The sequence below is a fragment of the Pyxicephalus adspersus genome, chromosome 5 (assembly GCF_032062135.1).
Source record: "Pyxicephalus adspersus chromosome 5, UCB_Pads_2.0, whole genome shotgun sequence".
Taxonomy (NCBI): Eukaryota; Metazoa; Chordata; class Amphibia; order Anura; family Pyxicephalidae; genus Pyxicephalus; species Pyxicephalus adspersus.
In genome coordinates this window covers 92,635,821-92,660,099 of record NC_092862.1, presented here as the reverse complement: position 1 = coordinate 92,660,099, position 24,279 = coordinate 92,635,821, and the positions used below count along the sequence as shown (strand labels likewise).

The window sequence follows — 24,279 nt, the reverse complement described above, 5'->3', positions numbered from 1 at the left end:
CGAAAGGGGGACCCAATAAGTAGTTCAACGTTAAAGCAATGCCATACCACCACCTGCTGTTACTAATTAAAACCTGGCTCACATCCAAGCTGGATAGAGGATACTATAGCTTTATAGCCTAATACTTTCACCATTAACGTTTGCAACAATATAAGTTATTGTGAATCTTAAGAACCAAAAGTTTATCATTCCTCCAGGAAAACTAAATGAAACAAACAGCAAAAAACCATGTGAGCTCATCCTATGTGTATTTAAAATTCTTATAGTTCATTAAGTAAAATAAATGAGAACTTTAGCACTAGGGATTATTTCGAGAAAACTGTCTGTAGATTGTATGAACACAAATACCATCACTAACCAGCTGTTTTTCCAAAGGAAGGCTCTGAAACACACAAGGCTTCAGTCATGTCACTTTTCTTGATTTTTTTTATTGATCTATGTAGTTGTCCAGTAGGTTTTATTTCAATACATGATATCACAAATATAATGTTGCAATCTAAAGCAAAATAATTTTAGTTATACAACAATACACTTACACCATATAAGATTTGTGACACTTTATACTTAAAGATGACCTAAACTCAACATTTTTAGTTTACATACAAAGGTGGACAAACGTATATGTAAAGTAAAAATGTAATTGATTTAAAAAAAAAAAAAAAGAGAGAGAGAGAAAGGGTGCAGCACCACCTGTTAAAGATCAAGACTAAATAGGAGCGCAAAGCCTCACGGGATACATACGTCATGCATCCCAGGAAACTCTGGCTGCTTCCTCTGGGCATTTTTTACCAATATAAACTCTCCTGGAGTTTTTCAACTATGCATTTTAGATTTCAGGGTATTTTTTGCTGGCCGCACCATGCTAGGGAGATTGTCCTAAAACTAACCTACAAAAAAAGAAATCTGTCCAAAGCAATCAAAATTTTTCAGTTCAGAGAGTTGCTCCCAGAATAGGTGTCACCACTGGAAAATTCTGTATCATTTATTTTACCAATGACAACTCAAAATGTTGGGTCAACTCTTTCTGTCATTATCCAAAACTAAAAAGAAAAAGTTTCCTTTCCATACACTTTTTTAGGGGTGACAACAGACTATCCCCAGGGTTAGAATGGCCCATATGAGACCTGGAAAAACCCTCTGGTGGACCTTTGTGATTTGCCCCCCAATTATGACTATTGGGCTATATCAGAGGTCATAGAACAGTGTGTAGGGGTCTGTTTAGATAGATTGTATACAGATGTTGCCAGCTATGTGAGTAAATGCAGACACATAAAGGCATAACTGAGGGGAACCCATGTGTCTAGAGGTCTACTGTAAATCAAGTAAGCCTGTTCAAACAGTCTGCAGTCATGCAGACATTGCCGTTGTTAAACTTATTCATCCATACACTGGTAAACTACAACAGCACATTGAAGGAAACTTTGAGGTCATCTGGAGGCAAATACATACAATATATCCTGAAATAATGCAAGGACTTATAATTATTAGGTTAAGGATATTTAACTTGGTGAGCTTGGTGAATGAGGAGAACCCCTGCTGAATTCAGCCATCCAATCATGTGATTAAAAAATTACTTCTTTTCTTTTGCATTTCTTTACAGGTGACGTCGGGGACTGGTTCTTTGTAAAGTGAAATTTCACCACATTCACTAAGCCAGGAGCATTATCCCTAATATGCCAAGTGCCAAGCCTAATTTTTTTTAGTAAATCAACCCTATTGCAAGCGAGTGAATTGTTGCCTGAGCAATATAGGACCTGGACTTAGAGATTCTCAGAATGTTAGACCAAAATCTTAGGATAGGCTTTGTCGAAGCCCATACACAATTATTATTATTATTATTATTATTATTATTAATAAATCCAAAATTGATCACATCAAAAGGCAAAGACTGACCGAATCATTAAATGCCTATGCTCATGAGGCAATTTGCATGCACATGCCAAAAGAAAATGCTTAAAATAAAACATTCTTCCACACTACTCTTCCAGAAGATGACACTACTGCCGTGCAGAGAACATCTGTTTTACAAGCCTGATCACCTTCACATTTCATATATTAATAAATCATGTCATACCTTTTCTAAACTACTACATATTACATGATTCATAGTCTCCCAAGAGCACTGTTGGAATTTCTGTTATGGATAAATTTTCCCGATCAATATGTTAGGAAACACTCTGGTATCCTAAACATGCAAAATGGTCCCATGGTAGTTTAGGGGTGAATATGTCTAGTCTAAATCATAGGCAAGCAGGAATCAAATAATCAAGGCAACAGTTTTCAGAAAAGCAAACATTCCCATGAGATATAGAACAGGCCATCCAAAATATTTTGGGACATTACATAAGGGTTTAAAAATAAGCTTTGGCATATGCCCATATGCATTTAAAGAGACCAAAAGCAAACAGAAGTCTTTTCTTGCTATTTTTGACTCCATCGTCACAGATGACATTTTTCCCTGGAATTGTCTTTAATGAGATTTGCTTTACTGTGTCTTGGCAGAGACAGCAAGTGTCAGAGAAAGGACAACCTTTCAGACGGGTCTGTAGATACAGATTGCAGCTGTGTTTATATCCAGTCCGACCAGATGTGGATAGGCTGCCAGATGTACCAGTCAATTTTATGCCTGCATCTTATTCTCTGGTGGTCAAATTTCACACCCTAAAATACCAGATTATACCTAATGTGGAAGACAGCTCAGAATGTGGTTTTTATACTGCTTCCAAATGTGGTGGAAATATGGGTAATTCTCAAAGCCAGCTTATCTTTGCAATGTCAAGTCTCTAATCACAAAATGTATAATCAAATCTAATGGAAAACACAGACGCAATAAAACAGCAGACACAGGAAGGAGATTTCGGAATTAGCAGATCCAGCCAGTAACATTTAAAAAATAATGATCCCTCACTATCTTCTTTAGAATCCCAACCCTGTAATCAACCTAACCACTAGGTATTCAGTCCAGGTAGTATGTCTAAATTAACAGTACTGATGTAACATATATTAACATTATTAAGTTTATTATCAACAGGTAATATTTAGTAAAGTGTATGGAAAGGAAACTTTTTCTTTTTAGTTTTGGATAATGACAGAAAGAGTTGACCCAACATTTTGAGTTGTTATCGGTAAAATAAATGAGACATTTTCCAGTGGTGACACCTATTCTGGGAGCAACTCTCTGAACTGAAAATTTTGATTTCTTTTTTTGTAGGTTAGTTTTAGGACAATCTCCCTAGCATGGTGCGGGCAGCAAAAAATACCCTGAAATCTAAACTCCAGGAGAAATTTCCTTAGTGATTGCAATGCATGTAAAGCCATCATTCTGTGTTGTTTTAAATGAAGTAGAAAATAGTTAATCCTCTGTCGGTCTTTTCACTTCATGTCACCAAACTCAAAATTTTGACTGACTGTGTTTCCAAAGAGATTATGGACTCAGTTCAGTTTAGGTGACACCAATAATCTTTTGGGCTATCTATAAGGATGACATTTTTCTCACTGACCAGCAAAGTAAGAGGCATTCTTCCAGCTGAACACCACACTAATTTAATGTAAGCTGTGGATATAGTACTTATAAAAGGGGTACCCTAAGATCTAAAAGTTTTTTCAAGGCTTCCCCCATAATAAAAAAGTTGGGAAACGCTGATATGGACCCTTTCTATCAGTGAACACTGTCACCAGAACTCAAAGTAAGGGAAAATCTAAAATTGTTTTTTTTTCATTATAGCAGCAATTAATGGGGTTTAGTTGTGATACTAATTCTGGTTTTGACTTTCTAAGAAGTATTCAATTTGGAGGGGATTTTAACATTTTCTTGTTGAGTGTACAGGACAGGAAGTGAAACTAAATCTATCTGATGGAACACCAAAAAACTAAAACAAAAAATCCTATTTTATCCAAAACTAAAAAGATTATCTGAAAGGTATAGCTTTATATCCAGTTTAGGAAGCCAGTGGGTGACCCACTGGTGTTCAGTTATAAAACTTAAAAACTTGCTTTGAATGGCTTGGGACCTTATTAAGGATTAGTCTGCACGGACTGTTTCCCCAACCTTTTAACCTGAGGCTTTTAAAACCCATGTTTGAAATCCCCATGCATTACAATGAGCTAATCTACACCAGGACGTTTCCTTCAGGCACGTTTATGAGCTTTATCTTAAACGTTGCTTGCCAAGTTTAAAAAATTAAAACGCAGGGTAAACGCTGGAAAACACGGGAAAACGTGGGAAAACGCTAGAAAATGCCCCCACTGAACTCAATAGAGACTTTTACAAGCGCTTTTAAGCTTTTTATGAAAGCTTCCATTGAAAACAATGGGGGCTTTTATATGCAATTTTAGCAGGACTTTGGAATCTCGAAGCCCCCTGTAATAAGGAGACTCCCAGATCTCCACCACCTCACCCTGGGGAATGAGTACAGGGGTACAAAAAAATCCTTACTCATTCCCCGAAAGGGTTAAAATATGTGTAAAAAATAGGACAAGGCTTTAATATTAAAGTATTTTATTAAATGTGTGTGTGTGTGTAACTAAACTTTTTTTTTTTTTTTTACAGGTTACTGGGTATTTACATATTAATTTCCACTTGTTTTGATGTGAAATTTTAAACATAATTTTCTTTTTTAGATTATCTTCTTATGATTAGATTATTTTACCTGAGGAAAAATCAAGTGTAATGCTAATCTTTTTGAGTGGTGGTGAATAAAGTTTGTGTTATCTTGAAGGTCTAAGCATTCAGGCCAGTGTCTCCAAATCAAGGTTTGGTGGAACCCTATGGTTCCTCCAGAGGTTGCCAGGGGTTTCTTGAGCTATGAACAATTTGTGACTCTCTAGACAGTTTAAAAGACAGCAATGATCTTTTTGATTATTTGTAAGGTTTGCAGCCTTCCCATTGGATAGCAACCTACGGACCAACACACTAATGTTCTGCCAGTTATGGATATAGTACTTATAGCAGGTGTTCCCTGAAGACCTGAAAGTTTTTTCAAAGGGTTTATTCATCTTAAAAAGGTCCAGAAACACTGATCCAGTCATCCAGGTATGTTAGGTATTATGTATCCTGCTAGAAGCTGTGGTTCCTCCCACCAATCTCTATATAAGCATATGAATAATGGGCAGAACCACAGCCCCCAGAGGATAGCACACTATCCAAGTGTCAGATAGCATCAGTGACAGGGCTCTTTAGAAATGTGAATTTACTTCAGTGCCCATAGGACCCATTTAAAATTCATGTTGCACTAACTTATTCATGTTACACATCTAACCTGAAATACAATTATTTCTGATTGGTAGCTTTAAGATACTAACTACACTCAACATATTCTTTATACTACTTATTAAAATGCAAACACGGGCTCTTAAAGAAATTAATATATTGCAATGAACTACATTAAATCTTAAAAGGTGCAGCTAAGTGTCTGTGTTATTACACCTAAAAATCAAAAAGAAAAAAACAAAAGTGGGTGTTCATTTATTAGTAAATCAAATTAACCACCTTTTTCTATTACAATTTTAAACAAAAAAATATTGGTTTATTGCTATATGTGAAAAATTAGTTCATTTCTGTAAGCATTTGCAATCCCTACATAATTTTCTTTATAATTAATACAAAACCCATTATTATTTCAACCTATGAATAGTCACTAAGCAAAACCAGTAGCTGAAATAAACATGAAAGACTCTTGTGTCTCTCCTACAGACATTTTCCATATTACCGCAAATTACCCTTCACCTCATGCACAGCCCTGGCTATTTATCATGCCAAACAGTGCTTTACTTGTCCTGCTGGGCCACACCCCAGCTCTACATCCTTTGTCGTCTGCTATAGTACAGGCTAGGTTTCCTCTAGAAAATCAATTCCCACAAAATATGTCTTTCTATTCAATAAAAAGAGGCAGTTTTAGCACAGTGAGCTGCAGGTGGGCATAACATAAATGCTAAAAAGTCCTGGAGGAAACCTATATATTCTCATGCCAAAGCAATCAGTGCTTAGTGGTTTCAGTGGTTTAGGGAACAGTGCTTTACTGTTTAGGGGAAAATATATTATCCACGTTAATAAATAAGAAGTTTTACACCATGACACATTTGCATAATCACACAGACCACATCTCGTTGCTAAACAGAAAATGGATGATATTACCATTCTCATGACTGGGTATTTTAAACAGTAGTATCTAACTTATAACTAGATGTTTGCAGTGTTGATTTAATTAAAAGGGTTATATGACAACATTTTGTGTTTATATAGATTTGTTTTAGCTCCCGTTGTCTGGCTTTTCTGGGAATTTTGAAGTTCTGGTCCATTTTGGTTTGAGAGTAAAACAAAAATTTAAAAAGCAGTTACAAAACTTTAGTCAAACTATGACTGTGATTAACTGACTGCATATACAGGTATTTGGTCACCAGGACTATTATAAATAAAATAGGCCTGGTTTATGAAAGCTCTTCTTAGCTGGAGAGGATACACTTTCATCAGTGAAGCTGGGTTATCCAGCAAACCTGGAATGGATCTGGTCCAGGATTAAAAATATTTAATCCAAATAAGAAATTACAATTAGGAAATCCATTTAAGGTTTGCTCTATCACCCAGTTTCACTGATGAAAGTGTATCTTCTCCATCCTAGGAGAGCTTTAAAAAATCAGGCCCAATATGTCACCAGCTGCATCACAGACACTGTATACAGCAAACTGCTTTTATTGATTTGAATATGTTTCATTTGCAAGACCATTGGGAAGAGGAGCTCTGCCTAGAGAGGAGTGAACATTTTATAAGTCCTTAAGCATAGTCAATGCAATTAAAAAAATATGGCCTTTATATGAAAATAGCATGTAAATTGCACTGGCTTGAAAATACGCCAATATGTTGTAGCAATAGAGTTTGATTGGCTTACTTACAGATTGGAGCAATTCTCTTGTCCAGTTTTTCTCAACCGGGGTTCTGTGGAAACCTCTAGAGGTTACTAGGACATCCCTGAAAAAAATATTTCTTTGTTTTGGAAAATATTATTCTACCTCTACCTGATTCTGAAACTCCTCCAGTTCCCTTTAACCAACTATCAGTCAATATTAAAAAAAAGACCAGACAAAATTAAATTTTGCCATAAATGATATATCATATATTTATAAAAACTGTATTCTAAAAGAAAATGTTAACAAAGTTTTTTTTTGTTGCTTTCCATGTCTCTGTTGGAAATATTCTCATTCCTTTTTTGTCATTCTGTTAGAATTAGACAATTTTCATCATCAATAATAACATAGGTGGTATAGAAGCCCAAGACATTTAGACTTTCTAATTACATTTAACACAGAAAAATGATGGCAATGAAAAAGTAAAACCATTTTACACATGTTTTGGTCTGGCTCCACACTTACGGATTTTTCAGGCAAAATTTAACATCCCCTAAAACATAACTGACTTTCTTGTAGCATGTTTCATATTGCATCAAAACAATATCCTGAGAAATACATACAAGAAATCAATGCTGATTTATCTTAATATTAAGCAAATCATGCATTCTTGCTCTTTGGGAAAAGCCAACCCTTCCTGTAGTATATAGATTGTAGGAGATAATCATATAATACGAAAAATGAATCCAATTACCTCCATAAAAAGACAAACAGAGCCATCTAAATGAACAGATCATTCATGGTCTACCTAAAAGGGTTTTTTTTTTTATTGTTTTAGGAAGAATCATATCTGCTCAATGTTTGCTAGACTGACTGTCACCTGGAAGTTCCATTCCAACACATCCTGTCTTTCCTTGTTTTTCTATCTCCACAAATGGAAGGGAATGGTGGGGCTAGTGTAGGCAAAGTTTTCTGCTATGCAGAAATGCTTCTAAAATTTTGTTTGTTGTATTTGCATAGTGATAAATCTTAATTGGTCAGTTCATCCAAAAGTGATATATAGGGCTTAAATACTGCCACCAGTGAGATTTCCCTGTCATCATTATGGTTTATGTCCACTATGGATTCTGGTTGTTCCCACCTCTGCACTTTCTAGCATCTCCTTTTGCATTTCCCATAGGTATAAAATATATTGCATTTCCAACAAGCTTTTGAACACCATGACACCACGAGGATCACTTTAAGGATTTGTTGAGCGGTTTAACTTCCTATTGACTATCAAAACTGAAATACCTTTGGGTGCACCAACTCTTTGACAATTTAGAAGAAAAAGAAAATATTTTTTACACTGCCTTACAATGTTCATCCCTAAAGAGCTTATATCCTCAAAATACAGCAATGTGACTTCAAATTAATGTTGTTTATGGACTTTTATATAGATATTCATACTTGTTTGTCCATGTATGTATATAAAATATGTGTTTTTTGCTCAAATTTTTATTTTTATTTTTTAAATTTTGAATAAATAAAAATGTATTACTGTTCATTTTTATTAATACATAAAATCCCTCTCCTTTCATAACAGGGTGTGATAATATTTTTTGATTTTGATTGATATTAGAATATTGATTCTAAGGAGTGCAACTTCCTGCTTATCTATATTTATATCTAATTATAGATATAATTAGGGAATTTAATCTAAATTTATATATATAGAATATTTATCTATATGTGGATTTATGAGCAAAAGCAAATGTCACAAAATCTGAGTGGCATTATTGTGATGAGTTCTGTATTATGTGTGAGTTCATTACTTGTTTTAATAAGTTTGTTCAAAAGTACTACTTGAGAAGCCTTAGTCTTTGCCTTCCTACAGGTTACTATGATTAGATGGATGAGCCCAGTGATCTGAAACTAGGAAGAGATTCAATAAGAGATACAGTATGAAGTTTCCAGTTGCATTTTTGTGTACAGAATAATTTATTGATAATTGGAAGTGCTAAACAGAATCAATATAAAAACTCCATGCTGTATGACTTCCAATGAATTATTTTTAATTTCCTCTAATAGGGTGACAACGCTCTTTTTACAGTGAAAAAAAACAGTGCTCTCACCTATTGGACAAGGTAGTTTTCTATAAAAACATAGTCAATAAATTCCCATTAGTTATGCAACCAAGCTTACACTTTTAAGGGTATAGAAAAAGATTATGATATTTGGAAAGTCAGGAATAGCTGAAATGGAAGAATAAATCTCATGGGTTATGGGTTGCAGTTGCGCCTATAATTAACCCTTTCCTAAGGATGCCTCTGCTACTGAGTGCTGACAGTGTAAAGATGAGCCTGCATTACTCTGCATCCTGGGGTTGGTGTGCTCTGATGACAATATAACCTGACAGACACATTAGAAAATATTGCTTAATCTCTAATACTTGTCTGGTAATTTATCCCCTGGTTCTCTCCACATAAGACCACCCGTCAATATGCAATATTATTTTTTAGGTAGCTTACAATTATTACCTCCTGTGACAAAATGCTATATAATGAATGTGCACATACTTTATTGCCTGTTCTGTAATAAAAAATGTTATTTAAATTCTGTCCAAAACAGTAAAATCCTTCTGCTGTTATTTGTAAGCCCCGTAAACAAAACCTTGTTTAACCTCAAAATGGTACATTAGCTCAATGTTCTGGTATACAGAGAAGACACTTGAATTCTAACTGTGAGATTCTGCAGACTTCCTGAGAAACCCTGTTTGGGTGCAGAGAATCCTGGAGAGACAGCAAACAGGTGGTGCTGTCTGCCGAAATTCTTCCAAAGTATTGTTATAAGGCCTGCTGTGTATCAGGAATTAAGACTATTTCTAGTGTTTGAGTTTTCAAAAGATATTTTACACTAAAAATTAAGAACTTTGTGTTCTAGTGCTTAATTCTTAGAAAGTTTATGTCAAAAGAAAAAAATTATAAGAAAAAAGCTATATTTTGCAGAAAGAACTTATGTACTTATTAAACTGGTTTTCTGGAAGAAATAAGTGATGTAGTTTGTACATTTTACATGTCTTTTATGTCTTTCATATTTTCTAGATTTAATTAAATATACAAGTCTGTACATGTTTCTAGTAGTTTTCTATACTTTATTGTCAATATGGGCAACCTGACACAAATACTAAGACTTAATCTCAGCCTCATCTCATGTTAAGATACAACAAGCATTGTGCAATATTCAGCAAAAAAACGAACCTAAAATGTAATGTTTAAACAAGGCTTTCCCAGTGTTTGTACAATTCATTCATAGAAATAATGCATTAAAAAAATATGACAACAGAAAATTACCATATAACGTCTTTCCAGTTTACACTTATCTATGCACACTTCATACCAATAGAAAAACAATAAGTTCATACATACATACAACACCTGTGGATGTTTTGATTGCCTGAATACCCCACTAACTATGGTTCCTTTTCAAACCCCACATTACTACAGATCTCAGAAGATGACCAGTAAGAGGAACCACACTGCAAGTTGGGAGATGCATGCATTCAGCTCACCCAAATGTTATAAACTTTTGCAATAGCTGAGTGATGGAATTTGGGAGAGTCTCAATTAACAGTGGAAATTAGACCACCAGAACACCAAAGTATTTGAATTATCTTAAAATGATTATTAAAATGACCTTTCAGATTCACTATACATGTTTTTTTTTATCTTAACTTATTGTTGGAGTCAAGGTGATCAAGATTACCACCCTATCCTTTTATTACTAAAATATCTAGGTTTAATGGTTAAAAAGTGTTGTCATATATAGCTCAATGTTTAGTTACTTTTATGATGCCCAGAGTATCACTTGTGGCTGTCAAGCCGTAGGGGAAGACAATTGTGTGCTTTCCTCCTTTTTTTCCAGTGGGCCAGAGTTGGCAAAACATATGTGTAATTCATATGCGTTAAAAATTAAAATGGTTCAACAGACATATAGTTTTACGAACCCAGTTTTAGGTTCACACAAAAAGGCAGCAAACTTCAGTAACAAGATTTTGTCTGTGCAATCAAACTGTCAACTGTCAAACTTTAGACAGCAAATAACTGAACTGTTGCAAAGTATTATCAACTTATGGTACTGCTCAATGAAACCTGATTGCTGGGGATATATATAATGTTGTCAGCCTTAATCAATAAAGAGTGCCTGTGTATACTAAATACTGAATTAAAAAGGGTCTGTACAAAAGCCTGAATATTTAATTTTAATGCATACAGCCGTCAGATGGGCAGTGATGTATAGCCATTAGACTGCTACTTAAGTAATAATGCATGAAAAACATGTTATGCTTCTGTGCTAACAGTAATCAAATGGATTAACCTCTTTTTTCTGTATGCATTGGCCTTTCATGGACCAGGTCACACTCATTATGATATCATACAGTGCTGCCACCAAGATATAGAATCACAGAGCATTCTTAGGGCTAAACCACTCCATGATTTGTTTGGAAAATAAAGACACTGTAGACATACGTGATTTAGCCAACTAAACACTTCTATAATGTGAAGCAGCTTATAAAATAGGACATCTATTTAGTCAGTGTGGGTGAATCACATATTTTTTAGATGGATGTTACTTTGATGTTTACAGACCCTGCTGACATTTAAATCCAATATGCAATCATGTTGTGTTTAAAGACTATTAGATAACATGATAAAAACAGATGTTAAACCATTTGAAAGATTCTGTTTAGAATTAGAATATAAACATATATCTTCCTACAAGAAACCTTGCTAGGTACAAATTAAATATCACACAAAGCTCTGTCCCCCTGCTGAGTGGACAATATTTGCCTATTTCATTTTACATGTTATAGATGGGTGAGACACATGCTTTTCCCATACCCAGAAGTACTGGATATTTCTGTTCATCGCGGCAGCTGAACAGGAAACAGAAAATTGGAAGGATGCCACGAAAGTGTAGTTCAGTAAAGCAAAAGTCAAGGGATTTTGTTACTTTTCCCACATGTAAAAACATGGGTTCATTTTAAGTTCTGTCAAGGGCTCATAACATTAACTGTGAATTATCTCTCAATGTTGACTTGTTGGTGTCTTTTTAAAGATAACTATTGTAGAATGAAAATATTTCATCAAAAGTTCATATTCCAGCAATATGTGAAATCAACTGTGATGCTGCTACAAGAAACCACTGCAAATGCAAAATACTGAATGTTGCTTCAAATTACCTTAACTTGAGGTAATGTGATCTCTACAGCTAGATACGAAAGAGAGGATTACATGTGGGATGAGTAACTGTGCTTTCTGAAGTTTTTGCATACAAATCTAAATCAGAAATCAAAACCAGACTTTTAAGAAAGGGCTACATCTAATTAGTGACATTAGGACATGTTTAAGTACTGAATTCTTTGTAATATTATATTTTCATGATTGGGGAGTCAAGGAAGTTGAAGTGGGTGTGTTTAGGAACAGCTCTCATGAATCACAATAAAGTGTTCTTGGCCCTGATTTACTAAAGCTCTCCAAGGCTGGAGGGAATACACTTTCTTCAGTGAAGCTGGGTGATCTAAAAAACCTGGAATGGATTTCCAAAAATCATTTGCTAGCAAATGTTTTGAATCCTGGGCCAGATCTATTCCAGGTTTGCTGGATCACCCAGCTTTACTGATCAAAGTGTATTCTCTCCAGCCTTAGAGAACTTTAATAAATCAGGGCCCTTGAGTGAGTTGGGAACACCTGAAAGACATACAAGGAACTACAGATATCACTGAATGAAAATATGAACCTATGAGTGAGCTAAAGGCTGTTACTGCAATGCCTACTGATATATCACACACACACACACACACACACACATTTATATACATTCTAGCACAAATGTTTTGAAAAATCATTGCCAGCTTATCTTATTTCTAAAAATCCTAACCCTTGGTTTCACAACACAGTTTATATTTCATGGTGTCTGAACGTAGAGTAGGCATCATATACTGCAATCAAAACTGATTAGGAGAACAAAAGCAAGGGCCTATAGTCTCCCCTGTTCCTTTAGAATATTTTATTCTTTGTGGGGTTCAATGTGGAGAACAATCAGTCCTGGTAGCCCAATATGATGTGTTTGTTTTTGCCAAAAACAAAAGCCCTCAGGTCGTAGGAATAAATAGATTAGGGAGGAGGAGGGGGTCATGCAGAAATCAGTGTAAAAAGCAAAAATCTGTCAATTGACTATGGTCATTTATACATTTCTTAAACACATGTTAGAGTGCTGTAGGTGTCATTTACAACTTTTTAAAAAAGGCTGTTATGTGTAAGAGAAATGAAAAAGCACTAATAATACTTCATATTACATTACATATATCCCAAAGAAGGTCAAACTAGTGAAACCTTTTAGAACTTGCAATTTATTAGCACAATTTTTCAGGAGTACGATTGGTGGTCAGAGAGTACCTGCACAGCAGATAAACCCAGTTGGCATCTTTAGGGGCTCAAATGTTTTTTCCTTGATACTTTCTACTTTACCCCTAGATAAGGTTGATGCTGAGAATGTCTACATATTGCAAAAGCCTGCTCATCCGAAATATTTGTACATTTAAATGCCCCAAGGTACTCAATTGAAGGAAAAGGCTGCCCATGCATAACCAAAAAAAATCCTCATTTGTATGTGTGTACCTCCAAATCAACAGATCCCAAAAAATGGAAATCTTATAATAAAGTGTGTGTGTGTGTGTTTCATCATGTTGAATAAATGTATGTGTGAACTAGTTTGCTCAGGTTCATTGACTTCACTGGCTTCTTAGTAAAACACCACACAAACGGACTTCTATAAAACACAAAATTGTGTTTAGCATTGTGTTTAGTGTATCAGTATCAGTGTTATAGCTTGTTGCTTTAGGCAATGAGCCTATTAAACAACTTATAAATCATGTAACATGTCTTAAACACTGTACTGTAGAAGGTGCAATATTGTGTTATGATCCAAGCTAAATATACTCTGTTTCTAAAAACACTGCAAAGCTTGATGTGCAACATTAAGTCAGTCTCAGTCACCATACAGAATAATTAAGTTATCCGTGCCCGCTCATAGCACACCAATGTAATAAAAAAAAATGCTTACCCAGCTGACTTTTTTCTTTTCCGTTTATTAGCACAGTTTACATTGGTGTAGGGAGGGTGTAAATAAAAAAAAAAAAACTGACCTTGCTTATTTGGTGCAAGGTCCGCTTTAAATATGTGCAGAACTTGAATTATTTGCATTACATGTTTGTTACGTTATTTAAGAACTAATTAGTTTTTGCCATAAATAGTCAGATGATATTTACATTATTCATTTAAATGCTTAAACCTAAAACTTATACCTAATACATAGAATTTACGGTATTGCTTTATTTTGACATCAGATTGCTAACAAGGTTTATTATTTATTCATGCATTTACTTATTTTTTTATTGATTGTGTGTTATAATGCACACAATACACCAGGGGATCCTCATTTTTTATCTCAAAGATGTGCCAGCTTTAATCTGTCTGAGAGCCCTTTTGATAGAGTTTATGAATTTATAATGGATTGGCTGAATATGATAAAGAGAACTGTAAACTCATATTAGAATATTGTGTGAGTCTTTTAGGTCAAGGATCATATACAACTCTGGAGGAAAAAAAAGCAGAAAGTAGCACATATTACTTGAGTTTTGTGCTTAATTATTTTAGACATATGCAGCCAAATTCTGCTCAGCTGTTTGTTATGTTTTACAGATCTACAATGAGAGAACATATCCTATTCCTGGGAAATAAAGTCAAGGTTCAATTCGGATGCTTTCTGGTCTGATCCACAGACACAGAGATCCAGTCTGGCTTCTTTAGTGGTTTATCTGATCATTATGGCTAGGTAATTATGGGGATGAGATGGGAGTTGTGGTTTGTGTGGCAAAAACCTACATATTAGGAAAAGCTGTCCACTTTCTATAAACTTTAGACAAATTTGATTGGGAGTAAGAGGAAATCACCATACTTATCTTCCCATTAAAAACATAGAGGTTGTTACTCTTCCTGCTCTTTCAAAACCTAAAAAAAATCTGGCATGAGTTAGGATTTAAAGGCTTATGTGCATGGATACATGCAGCATATCAGGTACATTCAGCTTGCATTTAAGATCAGTTTAAGATTATTCTGAGATTTTTTAAATACCCTTTATTTCAAACTACCATAGTTGCTTCTGAATTCCCACTGAGTTGAGTAAAACAGCCCTGCATGAACAAATACCCATGTATACAAGCCTAGCAGTAAATCAGTGATACAATTCTGCTATTCTAGCAAAGTCCTCAAATTGGGCTTGAGCTTTTACTGCGAAGCTTTATTGTATATTCAACAGCAAGGAAACTTGTACATGGTTCATGCTATGACTGGAGATAGTCAATAAGATTCAGAACATGTGAAATCACATGCAAACCTCATACAAGTTTGCATGAAAGTTGATTTTACTGCATCTTATTGGTCATTTAGCTATTACTCTTAAACCACAAGTTAAGAACTAGTCTAAAACCTTTGAATTAAACCTTTGAGCTTTCACTCTTTGATGCTTAACTGAAAGGCATTGCATGGCAACCTGGGGAAGCAATAATGTTATACAGTGTTTCACCTAGTAACTGGCTGCTAGACTCAACATGTGAGGTGATCAAGTATGTCTCCATATGTAGAAGTGTTGGATATTGTGACATCTATGGGACAGCTATGAAGAAGTAGTGATGAGAGATCATTGGAAAAAGGAATGGGGCTAGGGGGCTCTTTCCAAACACTTTTGCCTTGCACCAAATGGGCAAGTTGGCAGTTACTCTTTGAGTAAAGCTCACAGCAATAATCCCCATACTGTGACTAAACAGTGATGATGCAGAATACTGATGAACTCATCTCTCTGGTACTCCTAATAGTATGTTCTTTGCACTCCAACACAACTTGATGGCTCCTTGTCCTGTATTTCCCTCCATTTCTTTAAGCTCTGCCATACAGGGTCCACAAAGAGACTGATACCAACTCAAATTCAAGTTCATACACTATTTACCTCTAAAATATACATTTTATTGTGTATTAATGAATGAGATCCCAGACTTTTACCAATGGATGCCCTAATGGATTTCTATTTCCTTGGGGGTGCAGAGAACACGTCCACCTGTGTTCTTCATGATGTGGCCTGAACGATGATGTCATCATAGTACTGGGGCCTGTGGGAGTGCAGATATACCCCTCCTTTCAGTCATTTTATTTTGTCATAACACAAAGTTTACAATTTCAGAGGAGTTTGCTAAATTACTCTTTTAGAATTTATGAGGTGCATTTTTTCACTTTTACAAAATATAAAATACAGTAATGAATTTATGTCAGTAACCATGACCAAAGCAATGTTAAGCATTTATTCTTGAAAGCATCTAAGTGGAAATAGTCTCTGTAAACTAATCTGTGACTTCATACAGTGTAGCTTGTAGTATTTGATTAAAAGAGACCCTCTCTCGTGACATCCTGATTGCATTCAATTATGTTCTAGCAAGTGGTTTTGCCCTCAACGTTACCTCACATCCTAATCAATAATGTACGGAAACTACAAGGCCTCAAAGTGCTACAGCATGCCTGACAGCTTTAATAATATATGCCTTCCTAATAATCACAAGAAATCAGTGCAGAATATTAATATCAAACTTACTTACTTACACAAATCAAAGCTATAAATCTAAACTAAATTAAAATTTGTCTACACAGAGCATGTTCACCTGCATTCTAGGAAAATGAAGCAAATACAACTTGTTCACACTAGATGTGTTAAGCTGATGTGCTTTTAAAAAAAAAGGTGTGCATGTTTTTTTGGACTGTTGACTTGTTGAAAAAAGAAAAAATGATTTCCCAATGTTATCAGTAAACTGCTCTGTAATGCTAGAATATAATTCCTGTAATACACACACTAGGGCTGATAACACTTATGCCAGAGAGCTAAACTTTTTACACATCTAGTCACATGTTTTTGCCCTATACCATATACATGTAAAGTATAGTTCAGATGGACCATTCACTTGCACTTAGAAGTACTAAGAACTAAGTACTAAGAAGTAGTGCGGGAGCACCTGCAAGAGATGGGTTAGATGGGTTTGTTGGATGTCCCTGGCAACAAATGCTAAGCTCTGCAATGACAGCTAGAAGGCGACCAGGAAGGTAAAAATAGTTACTCCAGAAGGGACCACGCCTGTCACTTTCTGCAATAGGGACTTAAGTTCCACTTTAAACCATAAGGGTGGCTAATGGATGAATAAGGAGGGTCCGGTAGGAAACATGCCTGAACAGTACTTTAAAGCTGTTAGAGGATAGATTTTTATCACTGGAAAGAATCTTTCTTAATTGTTACCAGTGACAGTAGAACTAACAAAAACTCTACGCCTCCATCAGATATGACAGTGGTTGTCCCTTGGACACTTGGTAGTTTAGTGGATCAGTAAACAACGACGGGAATATGCTCTATTTCAAGAAATAGCATAGTAAAATAAGAGCCCCAATTAAGCTCAGAGTCTGGCTTCTGTTCAAAGTCCCATTTGACCAAAACATTGGCCATTTGTCCCAAAACAAATCAAGCTAAATATCACAGATATTAAAGCGACAGGGGTAGCGTATAGTTCAATAAATTCAGCCAGTGGCCGATGAAGGTCACAACAAACAGCTCAGTGAATCTGCGTACCTCAGTGTACCCAATGTACAGAGGATTACCCATCTAATACCGAGGACGATCAGGTAGGATTCAAGCAAAGTCAAATAAAGCTATACTTGAAAGTGGTCAAATTCTACAGAATAAATTCGCTGTATGTAGTCATACATTAGTGTATTAGGCGTCCCTGCGATTATAAGTCCTGATTTACCCATATTTGTTAAAAAGAAATAAGGGACCCAACTAAGCTTGGCATCTGTCCCATGTTGCCCAACATTAAATGCTCCATCAACATTTTCCGACACACACTTTTTTATTTGTACTGTACATATATGGTTGTCTACCCATACCGTTTTTCTTGCAATTGATTGCTCTACAAAAAACTTCACAGACCAGAATATAAACCAAATTTTTTTTTTTCTACTGACTTCAACGGGATTCATATTCGACCACCAAATCTCCCTGTACACTTAACATGGGAGTTAATTGGGGAGAACTGTCAGTGAACCAAACTGCAAATTTCACCAACACTAGTACTGATAAACAGCCTAAACTCCTTTGACAAATAAACCCCAATGGAGTTGATTTACTAAAAACATTTAGGCTGTTCATGCAAAGTGATTGATCACTGATTTTAGTGAGTGAGGTGAAGCTCTTCAGCCAACTAATCATGAACCAGCACGTCACTGGGAATTCTATGAAAAGTGATATCTATCTTGCAGAGTGAACAGTCTAAACATCTTTTCCAAATCAGACCCACTGATCTCAAATCAGGAACAGGTACCAGTTTTCCCCAGGATGTCTTAATGTTTAAAAAAAAAAAGAAACTGCAATTAACAAAACTACTACATTCATTCTAAGACTGATGAATAGAGCAATGTATTCAAAATACCCGGTACAACAGCAGTTTTGCTGGAAACTGTATTGTAATATTGGCAGTCATGCTCTAAGCTACACTACAGATATGAATGATCAAGGAATGTGTCAAGGTGCTGGTCCAAATTCAGTGGTTGACTCTGTAAAGGTAATGAGGTGACATATGAATTTCTTTAACAGTAAAGAGGTGTTTCTGGAGGCTATGGAGGAAAATTTTCAACAAGAAACAGAAATAGAAATATAAGGGTACGTTAAAAAATAACTGCCAGCTTCACAAAACTTACAGAATCTATTTCAACTTCCAATTCTCATCAGAATAAGCAGATGTAATATAACAGAAAGACATATATATTTATACACAGTGATAGTGCTGGACCACCCTTTAATCAGAAGGATTCTTTGGTACCATGTGCAGCACTTCATGCCATAAAAGCATGGTTTTATTTTTTGAGATAGATTATGATATTCACTTTCATTCATTAATGATTGTTTATGCATTCATCTGTGTTTGTGTACATTTATTTTTCATTGAATCTTATTGAGCATATTGTGTTGTTAAAGCTGGATTAAAGGCTTTTAAAGGTTAAAGCTGTCACTCCTATGTTTAAAGACTGGTACATTTACTGAACCAGTAGGATGAATATGCAAGACAATTTTTCCTAGCTGCATACAAATAAATTTAGTATGTGTTTGCAAGAAAATCTGGAAAGGCTCCAAAGTCAATGGATCAAATTATCAATGGTCATTTGTAGATCAATCTATGCCAGTAATCTGACAAGTCTTCAACAATTACACACCAGAAGAACATAATTTGTCTGTTATGGAAAGTAAGGATTTCAACACCCAAACATCTAAGCTCTGCCAAATGACTACTAATGTACAATAGTTCTGTCCAATATCAAAACTATTAAACAATCTTTGGCAAATCATTTTTTTTTCATACACCCAATTTAGAGGAATATGTTAATTTGCATGGACAATGCAAAGACAAATATACAAGGTGTGTCTGAATCCACCCAAAGACATGTAAAAAGTTATGCTTGACACGCTACCTGCTGTGAACGCTCATTCACTGTTTTAAAGATTTATTGAACCTTATAGGTTTTCAGGACTCCAGGAAAATGGCTAGTCCAGTTATACTGTAATGCATTCAGCAAAAAATTAAAGTGGAAGCACTGTGCCGCCCGTTTGGATTTTGTTGATCTTAATATGATGCAGGTGAGTCTTCACTGTCCAAAATTAAGCAAACCTGGAATGGATCTGGTCCAGGATTCAAAACATTTGCTAGCAAGAAATCTATTACAGTGGATCACCGAGTTTCACTGATAAAAGTGTATCTTTGATAAATCAGGCCCACTGATTCAACTAGTATTAGCATGATTCATGAGCAAAAATTGATTCATACATTTTCAAATAAGTCCAATGTATATGTTAGCTGAATCTTGAAAACATTTATAAATAGACCACTTAGTATTACATACATATATTACAAAACATATGAATGCAAACAATACAAATACAGTTGTTTTTTGCACACATTTTCTGAATAAATACATTTTCGAAATTCCACCAGTCTTAGGAACTTTATGATTCATTTACATTTAACATTTCACTTAAACAACAGACCTGACAAGTATATTCTAAGCAAGATATATACATGTATGGTTATGTCCCTCTATAAGCAGCAACATTGAGCAGTTACAGCTACAAGTGAAATTTGTCAGATCAAAAATGTAACCATTTTTCTTGCATTTAAAAAAAAGTTTAAATGCAAGACTTTAAAATTAAATGATCATACTGTATTTGTACCTCATTAAAACACCTAATATATAATAGTAGTCTCAAAAATTACTTACCTTTACATGTGCAAGATACTGGTCACATTTCTCTTTCATGTGAGTGAGCTGTATCTTCTCACTAATGTGAGAAACAGTTTCTCCAGAAGAAACCAAAAACACCCTGGGCTGTTGACTTTTTTCTCTCTTCTCAATATCAGCAGTCAAATTGTATGTTAAACCTGCAATATACAAATTCAAAGAGTGTAAGGCACATGGTGACATCTTTTATCTCACAAGGACTTTATGGGCCTGATTTATTAATGCTCTCAAAGGCTGGAGAAGGTACACTTTCCACAGTGAAGTTGGGTGATCCAGCAAACCTGGAATGGATTTCTTAAAAGTCATTTGCTATTTGTTAGCAAATGTTTTCAATCTTAGAGCAGGTCCATTCCAAGTTTGCTGGATCAACCAACTTCTCTGATAAAAGTATATCCTCTCCAGAATTGGAGAGCCTTAATAAATCAGGCCCTATGGTGGGATCTCCCAAGTATTTCTTCTGTGTTTAGAACAGAAGGCACACAGCTTCAGTTTTCTGCTTTATAAATGTCCTAGGTTCCTAGGAACTCCTTTATCACTACTGTTGGTACCATATAAATTAATAAATAAACATATATATATACACTGTTTATAGATATTCATATTATTATTAATAATACATAATAATAATATTACTCTTTGCAACAGGGCTCTATTTGAACTAGCCATGCTCCCAAAGCTCAACAGACATGAAAAAGTCTGTCTAGTTTCTCACATTTCTGTACAAAGAACATATAAATATAAATGATCTTGAGGCTCACTTAACATAACATAAAAAAACTACATGCAGGCTGTAAAAATATATATACACTGTATCACACAACAAAGCCACCCAGATCTTCTTTCTGGTTTAAATGAAAAAGGCCTTATACACAGTACACAGAACAAATGTAGGTGTAAACTTCAGCAAGTTAAATTAGGCATACAGGTTTTATTGGTAACCTATACTGCAAGAAATCGAGAAAACGGAGACTGGCACTGTTTATGACCTTCCAGTAATACAAGATGCCTGATTAGCCCCAATTGTTTTCTTGGTCATTGACATTGAAACCACTCATTTTAGAAAATCAGAGTACAGTCTGAACTACTAATTCATATACTAAATTCCAGCTCATTGGGTCTGATTTATGGCTGGAGAGGATACACCTTCATCAGTGAAGCTGGGTGATTCATTAAACCTGGAATGGACCTGATTCAGGATTCAAAACATTTGCTAGCAAATAGCAAATTACTATAAAAAAAATACATTCCAGGTCCATTGGCCCTGATTTATTAAAGCTCTCCAAGGCTGGAGAGGATACATTTTCATCTTTGAAACTGGGTGCTCCAGAAAACCTGGAATGCTTCTGGTCCAAGATTTAAATATTTGCTAACAAATAGCTAATAAATCCACTCCAGGTTTGCAGGATCACTTAGCTTCACTATTGAGAGTGTATCTTCTCCAGCTTTAGAGAGCTTTGATAAATCGGGCCCAGTGTCCCAGAAAATATCTTATCCAGTGGAAAAACTAGTCAGACAGGAAACTTTCATCTTAAAAAAGGTCCACAATGCAACAGTGACAGCCTCTATATGATTTCAGTGACTAGAATATAAAAGGTTTTTACCTTTTGCTAAATCTCCTGTATATGTCATGATTTGTATAGGAAAAGAAAAAAGTAGTCATCATGGATAGTCACTATTTTTTATAAAATTCATTATTGCTGCTCACCTACATTTTTGCTCTCAATGTAAGGAACAGCTGCATTACTAGTGAAAACCAATAAGCATAATTTACTACAAGAAAAGTTTTACGTCATCTAACCACAACTATATTCATGTTCAAATAATATAAATACAAGTTAAAAAAATATTGAGTAAGGCGATTATACTAACTAGGCAAACTTTTTTACATACATCTGAACTAAACTTCTTTTTTGCGACCTGACTCCATCTGTAAATCTTTACAAAAGTAAAAAAATAAAAAAAAAGTATACAAATACAAACTCTATAACAACCATTTCAACCATTACCAGGACAGTTACGATCAATAAAAATGCTTTTGAAGGTCACAGTCAGGTTATCGTAACTTAAGTCACTAAAATAAACAGTCCATAAACTCTGACTTGTGGACATGCTATTTACAATGTAAACTGAGCCATCCTAGTGACTGAATAAACTCAATAAACAGGCATTTTCAGAAAACTACAGGCTTTTCTGGGCAGATGAAATCTGAATGTAGTTACACATACACAAAGTGAAGTGATTTCATTAAAAAAAAAAAAAAAAAAACAACATAAAAAAACATAAATATTGTTGTACCTGGATAAATGTGCCAGGGTAACATAGCAATTGGCATTTTTCCATTTAAAATTTGGTTCAAAGCTAAAAAAGCTCATAACAGAGAAAAAAGACAAACAATAAAGTACTCCAAACAAACACTCTCTATAGTTTATAATGGCATAACTGTTTATTTAAAAAATGTCATTTAAAAGATAATGTCAGCCCAGTATTTCTCTTCTCAACACGCTTGCCATAAAATAATTTATATACATACCTTTTCTTGGATCTGTTTCTGCTCACAGCTCTACTGTTTGCTGTCTTCTGCAAGTGTTCCCAAAGTGTGTCCTCAACAAACAATTTGATTTCCCCCACTGACTCACAAATCAATAAAGGATGTGAGAATCAGAGGAAGAAACCACAGAAATTGACTGTAGGGCACATGAAATCAACCCATCCAACCGGATGAAAATGTGCATTTTTCGTATACAGTTCTCCAGAATCACATGGAATGGGCCGAGATGCTGGGTTTTGCTAAGTGTATGTAGGGGCTATCTAATTTTATCTCTTTGTGATCTGATTTCACAATCATAACATAAGTGCAGTAGAGTATAAAAATCAGTAAATGGTAAGTACAGCTCCTGGAATCAAAAGCCATAAATCATATTGGTAGCTGTACAGTCTACTATATCTACTTATCTGCTAATCAGACAAGTCTGCTGAATATAAGCATAATAATTTTTTAACTAGCATACCCACCTGATTACAGCTTCTGAAACACAAGGAATAAATACATGAAGTTGCTTTGTTTTCCTTAATATAAGCTTAGGTTTTTTTAATGCCATTAAGTACATCAATATGAATGAGCTGTCAATGCACTTCAATGAACGAGATAACACCCATGACCACACGCAGATGCAAGTGGTCACATTATTTTGTGGAAGAGGCTCAAATCTTAGACTGACCCTCCTGTTTTATGGAAATCACATAAATGCCCAGATTTGTGGACACCTAAACAGTACTAGAAAACCATTTCAATTGTCACCCCCACCAGCAAAATGGTGAATTTTAAGTAACTTTAAGTTAATATTACAATATAATTCTGCTTACAGTGCATGTGCAAATAACAATAAAGAGTTAGCTTTGTAACACAAACTTACCTATTTCTCCAGGAACATGCTTGCCATAGAATTGGAAGCATACAGTAACATTGACACAGTTCACATGTTGTATACCATCATGACACTGTGGTGCAGTAATATTAATGGACGATGGAAGCAATATGGAGACGTTCACAGTAATTACTGGTCTTGTTCTATGGAAAAAATAAAGAGTCATCTGTAAAGATTTTGGAATAAATAAATATTACAATTGTAACAGACATTCTCTATTTACCTATTCTTGCTGTGTTCTACAATTTTTTAAATATAAAGAAACAATTATGGAAAACAATTATTTACATGTATTTTCAGTTGCCCACTTGTAAACAGGACATGTAATTCTCTACAGCAAAAAACCAAACTGCAATATACGTATTTATTCATGAAAAAACAGGTAATAAAATTCCAAACACAACATGCAACACAATATAAATTTATTTTTGAAAAAGAAGCTTTAACAGAACTGAAAATAAGGTACTGAAACTTTTGAACATGGCATATTTTACGTTCAGTTTTGTTTTCAATCTATTAAATTCAGCAAGTACGTGATCATTCACTACTAGCATTGGCAAAAGCATGTTTACAGGTCTCAGGTTTTGATTGAT

The 24,279-nt window shown here is 34.9% G+C and overlaps 1 protein-coding gene across 1 annotated transcript in view; it reads right to left on the bottom strand.

Annotated features, from left to right (window-relative positions):
- Nucleotides 1-24,279, bottom strand: part of ITGA9 (integrin subunit alpha 9) — a 196,102-nt gene that overhangs the window by 93,296 nt on the left and 78,527 nt on the right. The window contains exons 14-15 of the mRNA XM_072412135.1: nucleotides 23,675-23,829; nucleotides 20,241-20,401 (exon numbers count right to left, since the gene is read on the bottom strand). Of these exons, the coding sequence (XP_072268236.1) occupies nucleotides 20,241-20,401; nucleotides 23,675-23,829 (316 nt within the window). The remainder of the gene's footprint in view (nucleotides 1-20,240; nucleotides 20,402-23,674; nucleotides 23,830-24,279) is intronic.